General features: G+C 33.4%; 1 protein-coding gene across 1 annotated transcript; it reads left to right on the top strand.

The window, feature by feature from the left end:
• Window positions 1-938: 938 nt before the first annotated feature.
• LOC122197148 (secreted RxLR effector protein 161-like) lies at window positions 939-1,400 on the top strand. The gene is made up of 2 exons (XM_042900648.1): window positions 939-1,091; window positions 1,173-1,400. The coding sequence occupies exons 1-2, from the start codon at window positions 939-941 to the stop codon at window positions 1,398-1,400; spliced, it is 381 nt and encodes a 126-aa protein (XP_042756582.1).
• Window positions 1,401-10,881: the final 9,481 nt, after the last annotated feature.

Genomic DNA, 10,881 nt, shown 5'->3' with positions numbered 1-10,881 from the left:
TCATTATCCTTCAACCTACTGAAACAGAAGGCGTTCACAGAGTTGGTAGAATTCGTCATGAACCTGAGAGATATGGATTTTTCATTGACGACTGCTTCGTAATGACGAATGTTGATGAGCCGGTCAGCCACCAGTATGTAATGACAGATCTTGAATCTACCAAATGGCTTGAAGCCATGAACACTGAGATGCAATCCATGAGAGAAAATCAAGTCTGGGACTTGGTTGATCTTCTTCCCAATAACAAGACTGTTGGAAGTAAGTGGGTCTTCAAGAAGAAGATTCACATGGATGGAAACTTACACACATTCAAAGCAAGATTGGTTGCTAAAGGATTCACTTAAACTCATATGGTAGATTACGATGAAACCTTTTCACCAGTCGCTATGAGTAAATCAATTCAGATAATATTTGCCATAGCTGCTAATTATGAATATGAGATATGGCAAACGGATGTCAAAACTGCTTTTCTGAATGGACACTTAGAAGAAGATGTCTATATGGATCAACCCGAAGGCTTTTTCGACCAAAAGCATCCTAATAAAGTGTATAAACTCAAGAGATGTATTTATGGGTTAAAGCAAGCATCTCGTAATTAGAATCATCGTTTTGATGATGAAATCACAAAGTATGGTTTTATTAGAAATGAAGATGAATCTTGTGCTTACATAAAAACTAGTGGGAGCTTGGTGACATTATTGGTCCTATATGTGGACGACATATTGATCATGGGAAATCACATTCCAACTTTACAAGGTGTAAAGACTTGGCTTGGAAAGTGTTTGTCAATGAAGGACCTAGGGGAGGCATAATATATTATTAGAATCAAAATCTATAAAGATAGATCAAAATGATTAATAGGTCTAAGCCAAGGTACATATATTGAGAAAGTATTCAAGTGGTTCAATATGGAAAACTCTAAGAGAGTATTTGTACCCATGGCACATGGCACTATACTAAGTTCATCTCAATGTCCTAGCAAAAAGGTTGAGCTAGACAAGATGAAAGATATTCCATATGCTTCTACAATTGGATCCATCATGTATGTTATGAATTGTGCAAGACCTGATCTTGCTTATGCTATGAGCATGGTAAGAAAGTTCCAACAAAATCCATAGGAGAGTCATTAGAGAACTATGAAGAACATCCTAAAGTATTTACAAAGAACTAAGGATTTGTTTCTCGTCCATGGAGGCGTGGAAAAAAGCTTAAGTGTAAGGTGCTACACTGATGCTTCTTTCACAACTGATCGAGATGATTGCAAATCACAATCAGGATCTGTGTTCATTATCAATGGGGCTGTGGTATCTTGGAAAATCTCCAAGAAAAGTGTTGTTGCACAATCTACTAGAGAGTCAGAATACATTGCTGCTTCTGAAGCTGCACAAGAGGCTGTCTAGATGAAGAAATTCATTGGGGGATCTAGGGGTAGTCCCTACCATTCAGGACCCCCTAGACGTTTTCTGTGACAATGAGTGTGCTGTTGCTTTGGCAAAAGACCCTCGAGCACACAAGAAGACCATCCTTATTAGCCATAGATTCAAATTCATCCAGTATAAAGTTGAAGAAGGAGAAATTAGTATTCGCAAAGTTGACACTGATCAAAATTTGGCGGATCCTTTCATGAAGCCTCTTCCTCAAGCAAAATTTGAGGGATATGCTCGAGGAATAGGGCTTTGCTATTCTAGTGATTGGATTGATCTATGTATTAGTATTGAATATTGGAACATTATATAACATCATCTATTGTAATGGCTATGATATATATGGCATATGATCTTTTCATTAAATATTTGTTGTGTTATTTATTAACATGTTTAATCCTTGAGTGAATTTATTCACTCTAAAACTCGATAGTCAGTTGTTATTATGGGAGCAAAAATGAAATAAGACTAATATGAAATAGGATGGTTGACAAAGCGTTGTAACCAGTTTCATAGATACTTACTAGAGAGTAAGTATTGGAGTGACCCGTTCAAGATCACTTCATGGATCTTTTTCATGAATGATACTTGATAAAAGGTAATATCTGTATATCCTTAACACCTGAGATACATATTTGGGACTTGAGTGTGGAAACATTATGATTTGATGTAGTCAAAAGCTATTCTTTTGTTAGGCAGTTATAAAAGCTATTATCAGGCATGATGTAAACCATGTAGACATCTAAGGCATGATGTAAAGTTGACAACCTATATGAGATTGATTGCGATCTATATCTCTTGATTCAAGATGATGTCTGTAGCAAAAGGATTACCGATAAACTTACCTTACTCACCATTTGTAGCCTTGGGGCATTTGGGGAATTGGGCGTTAATGGAATGGCACTATATCATATGTTGTTGGGGGCAATGAAATGTTGCTAGACGTTCACCACGGTCTATATCAGTTTGATATGAGTCTTGTGCAAGTGGGAGATTGAAAGTTCTAGTATGCTCAAGAGTCATATTAAAATGATATTGCTAAATAGCATATGATCCTAAGGGTCACACTAACAACAAATTGACACAAATGATTATTTATTAGAAATTGATTTTAATAAATATTCATAAACTCTTATAATAATTGGGAAAATATTTATTTTACAATACAAGTAACAAAATATTTCATATGGTATGAATATAATATGTCACATACATCTTTTTGGACCTAATAAACCTTTTGTCTTTTAGCAAAAGGACAAAGTTTATATATTATAAACTTTGAGTTTATAAAATATAAACTCTTGACTTGTCTTTTCTTCTTGGAAACATGAGATGAAAAGAAAATACATTTTAATTGGTATAATGCAAAAGAATCAGACCTAGGAAGATGTGTTCATGACATAGGGGACAAAGTTGTCTAATGGTTAATAACTCTTGGACCAGAATTCCATTATAAATAAGAGGTGAGTGCTTTCATTTTTCTTCAATCCACTCTCCTTGGCCGAGAGCTCTTTCTTCTTCCCCATGTTCTCTCTAAAGTCTTGAACATGGAGATTTTTGTTGCTTGCATTCTCTCTTTAAGTCATAATATTGTTTTGGCTTAAAAGCTTAAGAGTTGTAACTAGTATTACATCAAGTTAGCACATTGTTGGTTTCTCAAGGTTTCATCCCCACTCCATCAACTTCCAAGCCTCCCCTAAAGGACTTAAATTGCTTCAAAGGTTGTTACCACTTCTTTCTTCTATGGTTGTGTTTTAAATCTTTCCTTTACTTGCAAGACGATCATTGGTGAGTGATAAAATGTTTATGTTATTTTATAAAACTCAAGTCTTCCGTTTGCCATTATTTGTAGTTTTTTAAACTAGTTTTTAAATAAAACCCAACAAGAGCAACATTGTTGAACCCCTTAAAGGGGATGGCAGTTTTAGGAGCTCTAGAAGGGTTCTAGAATTGATCCATATCGCTGATAAGGAAGTGATTTGAATATGGGTTAAATCATATTATTTAATCAATTTAAATTAGCTCTATCTACAAGTTACGTCAGCTAAAAATAGACCATTTTGGCCTTCATTATTTTTGTTCCTAATCTTCCTAATACTTTGAGAATCCAATTTTCTCAAGTACTTTCTCCTTTCTCCTAAATATTATAGGGTTTTAGTCTGTTAGGTGTGAGCCATTAGAGGCATTCATACATTCAGTGCTAGTCCTTCCAACTTATTACAAGAGGTCGAGATCTTCAAGTAGATTACAAGTATATATGATTATACTTAAAAGGTTGGTAATCTTATCCCTCTTGTAATTTAATTTCACAGTTTTGAAAGTAGGTTTCTATAATAATAAAACCAATATCTAGGGTGCGTGTACACATTGGATTATTATTGAATACTTTCGTTGCCTAAATCTAGTATAAAGATGCATAGAATATCTAGAAGTGGTATCAGAGCTAATAGGTTTTAGTTATCTGGACTAAAGTTAAATGTCAAAAATCGAAGAACCTGTTTAATCGCAGGACGCAGCCTACATATGCCTGGTGTGGTGCACCCTGCCTGTCTTTTTAAGTTTAAAGTTTTTTGCTAAAATTTCAAACATGGGATTTATCTATAGTTTAACTTATTGTCTTAATCTATTTAAAACTAGATAATTCAACTAGGAGGATAAATATGTGTAATTTATTTGAAGTTAGTGATGATCGATTTAAAGTTAATTAATTAAAAGTCAATTAAAGATAATGTGAATAAAACATAAATTTTTAAATTTTTTAAAAATACACCCTTATATATATATATATATATATATATGTATATGTATATAATATATTATATATTATATATAATATTACTAAATGACATGTGTCCTCACATGTTTAATAAATGATCGTTATTCGAATCAAGACTTGGCCCCATTCATAAAGCCATGTTATAAGACATGTATAAGGAAAAAACCTATATGGCCATTGAATTAGTGTCCTTTTCTCTCACGGTGTCTTTGTGCGGTGGATTGTCATTAGTCAAAAGGATTCGATAGGACAATGTCTCATTAAAGGTATAACAAGTAAAAGTACTAAAAACAAAATTCTTTTTCTTATTTAATTTAGGAAAATATGAATAATTGCTAATCCATGAAAATGCACATTATACATTATTGTCTATTTATGGAGTATGTGTGGTTAACCGAACATAAACTTGAGACGTAAGAAAAATATGATGTTACACTTGTCGTTGTGGTTTGTTGGTGGAACATATGTGGTTAACCGACACGTCAATTCCAGATCCATGACATAATCAAGGATCACATGTTTTTGCATGGTTGGTTCAACACCTTATTTGTGAGAACATGGTATCCCTGGCACAAATATAGGATGTATAAATCTGAGATTAGCATGCCATTAAATAGTTTTAATGAATCTTAAAAGATCTAGGATTTTTCATTGCTAACGTAAATAACTTCGTGGTATGTCGACAACAACCCTCTACGCAGCACAAAACTAAATATGGATCCTAGCCTAAGTAAATAATAAATTAGGGTTGAGAAAATTATTTTGAGGATCAATAAAACGAACACAAGAATAGAAATTAAATTGAATAATGTCAAAAAGATAATCCACTAAAATATACTACAATAAAAACCTCTCAAAATGATTACCTGGAAGGATGATCAAATTTGTATTTTGGAATAGTTGTCATTTCTAAATAGAAAGATCATGTCTTAGCTTTTCCTAAGGTTTCTCCAACCACTACATTCCAAAACTGTTAACAATTGTTATTAAATTAACATGAGTTTCATTTAGTTAGGAGTTGACTATGGTTATAAATTAATCTAACCATGTATATATAATCAGCTCATTCTGATTTTGATATGAACAACTTGAAAATGTTCATTAAGGAGTTGAATAGATGTAGACACCCTTTGGGTATAACTTAGCCAATCATAGAAAGTCCAACTTTGATAGTACCAAATTCATTATCATAAATAGAAGTGTCAAGAAGAATAAATTTGTTGCCCATGCGTGAAAGGTGATAAGTTTTTAGATACCTAATTAGTCCTCAAATGCCAAGGATAATAGGAAGACTTATTTTGATAGTTTTTCTGATAAACTATCATTTCGAAAATAAGAAGAAGGACTAATAAAGCATTAAAGACCAATATGTTTTATAGGTAAGACTAAAACGTAGAAAAATAATTTGATCATGGATTACAAGCCCATGTTACTATCCATAGGATAAAAAGACAACTCATTCTGACAAATATTTAGTCAACAATCGAATATATAAATTTATACACCATTGGAATATTACTTCCAATATTTAGTATTTTTACTAGGGATAAAGTACTGGCATTCACAAGAATGTGTAGCGACAAAAAAGGGAGTAAAGAGGAATAAAACAAGGAGAAAGAAAGTTGATCATAAATACCAGGTTCTTGCTACTATTCATAGGATGAAAGGACACATATCCTAAATATTTAGTTTATGGTCTTATGATTCAAAACTGTTTATACAAATTTCATGAGATTATTGTGACTCATTTAAACATAGAATGTTTCATATATTTTGTATTTAAAAGAAAATGCATGAAGTCTATGAAACTTGTAGGTTGACAATAGTTCAAAAGGTTGATTCAAATATTTGAATGAGATATAATATTAAGGAATCATATTCTTAAAAATGGGAACTGCATTGACAAAGATCCAATTGGATAGGAATTTGGAATTCATTTGACCACAAGTCTTATGATAAATGCAAGTTTTATTGGTCAAGACAGATCATAAAGCACTACGTTATATTGTGAATGTATGTTGGAATTAGTTTTGACTAATAGTCCATTCATGCTATCCACAATACAAACTAATTCGAATATATTGTGGATTCATTTTATTGAACATGTAAACATAAAATGCATTACCAAGTATATAATTGGATCAAATCATGGATATCATTTGATTGCAAGTCTTATGGTAACTATAAATCATGTTTATCAAGATAAATGATAATTACAATATTTGATAATGCGAATATTTGTTAGAATAAGTTTGCATTAATGGACCGTTCAAATAAACCACAATACATAGTAAAACTAACTTCGTGCGAAAATTTTTATTAATCACTGAGTCTGGAACCTTCTAGGTATTCAGAGTTCTCATAAAACGAGGTTAAGAATCAACTAGGCAAAAGGATAAAATACTGAGATTCAACAAGGTTAGTGACCATCTTAGTCAAAAACCAAATTGATAATCTAAGGAATTATGAAAATGTTTCATAAATTATCTCCAACACTATCACTAAGAGTGTTGTTGGAAATATAAACAAGTCATTGTTTGATTTGATGATTAATGAGTCGAATTATGCTTAACAGAACAGTTCATGGATTTTACCATGAATGTGTTACATGCGTCCTTGGTCTTGTACCAATTTAGAAGGTTTTGAGACGCCCTCTAAGATGTAGAGTGAGGGTTCATCCCTCACTAAGTGCATTCAGAAGTCTATGATTTGGAGGCTTACATTCTTCATCAAGGACTCAAAAATCTAAGACTTAGCTTAGAGATTCCTTGTATCGTTGGACACCCCAACCAACATTTTGGATAATTTTTTTGTAAAGCTTTTGAGAACAAAATGTTTTTTACTCGAAGGATTGTCTTCCAAGAGATGGAGTTGTTATCCAAATGATTTAGTAGGAGCCACACTGATCTTGATATGATTCAAGACCCAACCAATGAAGAACCTTAAGTTGTTCCTATCATTCAATTCGAGATTGAAAGGGAAATTAAGGAAACTGACATACCTCCAACTCTTGATAAAAGACTTGAAAGAAGAATATATATATATATATATATATATATATATATATATATATATATATATATATATATATATATATATATATATATATAGTCATATAGATTGAGGCTATATGAGTTACTAGAAGACAGTAATCAGAGTATGCCATCCAATGGAATCAATGGTAGGCCCTATAAGGATGTAAGAAAGAAGGATACAAAGTGCGATATTCAGTCCATGAAAGTTTGGAAGACTTCATTGATCTAACACTTTGCATTAAATCATAACTGTTAGTCAATCTTCAAGAAAATGACAAACATGGATGGGAACTAACAAATAGTAAAACCAAGATAGGTTATAAGAATGTATAAGCTTATGAACTTCATTTATGAACTAAAGAAGCATCACACAAGATGAAATCCTTGCTTTAATGAAAGAATTCGAAGACTATGATTTCTGAGAAAGGAATATGGACTATAAAATATGTCAAGGATAGTGGGAGTTATTGGGATTCTCGTTTCAATGAGAAAGTTCAAAGAGTTTGAACTTTTGAGAAAAGAAAATAAGGTGTGTGTGTGTGTATATATATATATATATATATATATATATATATGTATATATATGTATATATATTAAGGGTAAATTACATGAATGGTCCCTGTGGTTTTGGATAGTCAGCATGCTTGGTCCATACAAAGAATTTTTAACTCGAACCGTCCCCGTGGTTTGCATTTGTTTCGGGGTTGGTCCCTACAAGACAGGAAATGACATTTATGCTCTTTTTATTTGTTTATTATTATATTTTTAAAAAAAATATTTAAATAAAAGTATATGTGCGCCCCATCCCTACCCCTAATGATTTCTCTCTGTTTGATTTATCATCCATCCCTCTTCTAAATTCTACCGATCTTCAATCTAACACCTTCCTCGCGCCACCATCACTTCATTGATTGTAGAAAGTATCTTATGCTAATATCATCACCGATATCCTTTGTCGTCACCTCCACCCACCCTTCCCCCTCTCCTTTTTAACAAACACCTGTACCTTCCTCTTCGTCGATTACAACTCGAAAGTAGACGATATGCCAAACTTCCACTATGTTGCCCTTATGATGCCATTCAAACCTGTCACATTATCACGCCCCCTATCTTCCCCTATCTCTCCACCCAAAAGAATACCAATACACCACTGAAGGAAGACAGATCAAGCAATCATTCCTCCACTATGCAACGGTCCAGCATAGGTAGATAGTGGTTTACTAGAAACCCTAACTAAACCCTTTCCCTTTCGGTTTCATATCTTTGCGGTCGGAGACCTGCCTTTCTCGATCTTTTGAACACCCTAACTGATAGCTTATTTTATTTCCTTACTTTTATTAGTTTATTTTAGTATTTTTAGCTATTTTTATTAATATTGCATTATATATTCTTTATTTTCTTTATCATGGATCGTGTCAGGTACTTTCTATTTTGCATGAGTTTTTTTTGTAGGGTTTTGGAGCTCATTGCGGTTGCGGTTTGACTGGAGTTGGGCTTGGTGGGATTTCGATGCATTATTGGGCTTTACATATCGATCAAATGAGAATTGGGCTTAAAAAGTTAAAGATTTGGATGAAGTGAACTTTTGAAGACGGGTCATGGATTCTTAATTTGGGCATGAACTATCTATATTTAAAGTTTGAAGATGATTGGCCAAATTCAAATCATGTGAGTCATGGAGGGTACCAAGGAAATTTTGGGTGGTGGAGTGGGTAGTGGAGAAAAATGGACCAACATCATTCCGACAACACTTGCGAGGGTGGAGTCTCAGTCGCGTAACAAATGCGCGGGTACCCGCGTAACTGCACACTTTTGGGCATTTTGGTCATTTTGTTTACCATTTACCTTGGGGTTGGATCTTTCAGAGACACTTCGATTTACACAGTTAGAGACTTGGAGAAGGCAATTTTGGGAGCTTGGATACTCATTCATCTCATCTTTCTAAGTAATTGGTAGATTTTTGATGCAAAAACACTTTTGTGATTGTTATTTTGTTTCCGTGAGTGGCTAATTTCTCTATTTTGGTTAACTTTAGCTAAAACCCTTGGATGTTTGTGGGTTTTTGAAGGGTTCATGCTTAATTTTCATTTATCTTATGTTTATGATTCTAGTTCATATTTTTTATGCTTGTTTAATACTTTTATCAGGAGCTTGGTACTTGAATGAGCAATTGTTGGTTTATTTCTTTGGTTTAGTATTGAATCATTGAATTTACTTAGAATAAGGGCTTTATGATGGTAGAAATCATCTCTAGCTTATGAATCAGATGTCTAAGCATTGACATCCTCTAGGAATTAGGGATTCCTTCGTTCTTAAGGCTAATCAACTTATTGGGTTCAATTGCTTCAATTGGATCCTTGATTTTGATTAATAAGGTGTGTTGTGGGCTTCCCTAACCTCCATACTACCTATGAGGAATCTTGGCATATCATGCTTCATGATTGCTATAACTAATATGGGATGAATGATAAGATTCATATTGAATCCTAATGATAAACACACAAATGTTCATTGTGTTGAATTGCCTTGATTAACCAATTCTCTCCAATATTTGAGCATCTCAGCATCTTGCTTAATTGCAAGGTTTCTATTTATTCAGGTCTTTTAGTTTTAAGCAATCGTAACACCCCCCCCCCCCCCCCATTTTAGTTTAATTGTATTTAGTTAGTTTATTTACACTAGTTCTATTGGATTGCATTGGTAATTGAATACAACCATTTCCTCGAGGATCGATACCCCTTTTTACCATTATATTATGTTTTATTTGCAAACAAAGGGTGTAATTTGCTTGGTGGACTTGACATCCCATCACTAACCATTTCATCACCGTGAGCAAAGGTCAATCAGTCCGGTAATTGGATCGATCAGATAGGAATACACTTCTGAAATTGTAAGGGGGAATTTCTTGACCGATTGTACATATCCATGGATGTTCAGATTGCAGAGTTGCAAGTTGATGATTGAGAATCTTGCAGGGTGAGATATCAAGGTAGTAGTAGGATTTCTTGCTAGCGAGGTTTTTACAGACTTTAGATAAATGGTGGATGGATGTGATCGGTAGTGCCGACGAGTCTATGGAGAGATGCAGGGAATATGAAGGTTAGGGAGGGATAAAGGGAAGAGGTAGAGTGTGTTTGTTTAATAATTTATTCCATATAATAATTATAAAAAAAAGAGTTTAAACATATTAAAAAATATATCATCAAAGGTAAAAGAGTCATTTCAACTAGATTAGGTACCAAATTCGAAACAAATACAAACTCCAAGGACCGTCTGAGTTAAAAATTATTTATAGGGACCAAGAGTGCAGACTTCCCCAAACCATAGGGACGATTCGTGTAACTTACCCATATATTAATGCTAGTGGGAGAAATTAGGATCTTTGTTTAAATAAGAAAGTTTAAAGAGTTTGAATTTTGATAAAGGATGATAAGTTATGCTAATGGAAGTAACTCAGATCTTTGTTTCAATGAGAAAAGTTCAAGGAGAAATAGTATGAATGCTAGTAGGAGAAATAGTATGCATACTATATTTGTTGATCTACTGAGATAGATCTAGGTAATTCATTATGATAAGCCAAAGTACATGAAGCTTCAAGGTAACTTGAAATAGTTCATAATGTGTGGCATTACATTAAGCTAATGT

This window comes from Lactuca sativa, chromosome 3, assembly GCF_002870075.4.
Source record: "Lactuca sativa cultivar Salinas chromosome 3, Lsat_Salinas_v11, whole genome shotgun sequence".
In the NCBI taxonomy this organism is placed as follows: Eukaryota; Viridiplantae; Streptophyta; class Magnoliopsida; order Asterales; family Asteraceae; genus Lactuca; species Lactuca sativa.
The sequence above is the reverse complement of the archived record's forward strand: the minus strand, read 5'-3'. Positions and strand labels throughout refer to the sequence as shown.

Excerpts from the sequence above, each read along its gene's own strand:
- LOC122197148 (XM_042900648.1), top strand. The coding sequence starts at position 939 with ATGGCACATGGCACTATACTAAGTTCATCTCAATGTCCTAGCAAAAAG. Across the intron at positions 1,092-1,172 it reads TTGCTTATGCTATGAGCATG|GATTTGTTTCTCGTCCATGG; the intron begins GTAAGAAAGTTC and ends CAAAGAACTAAG.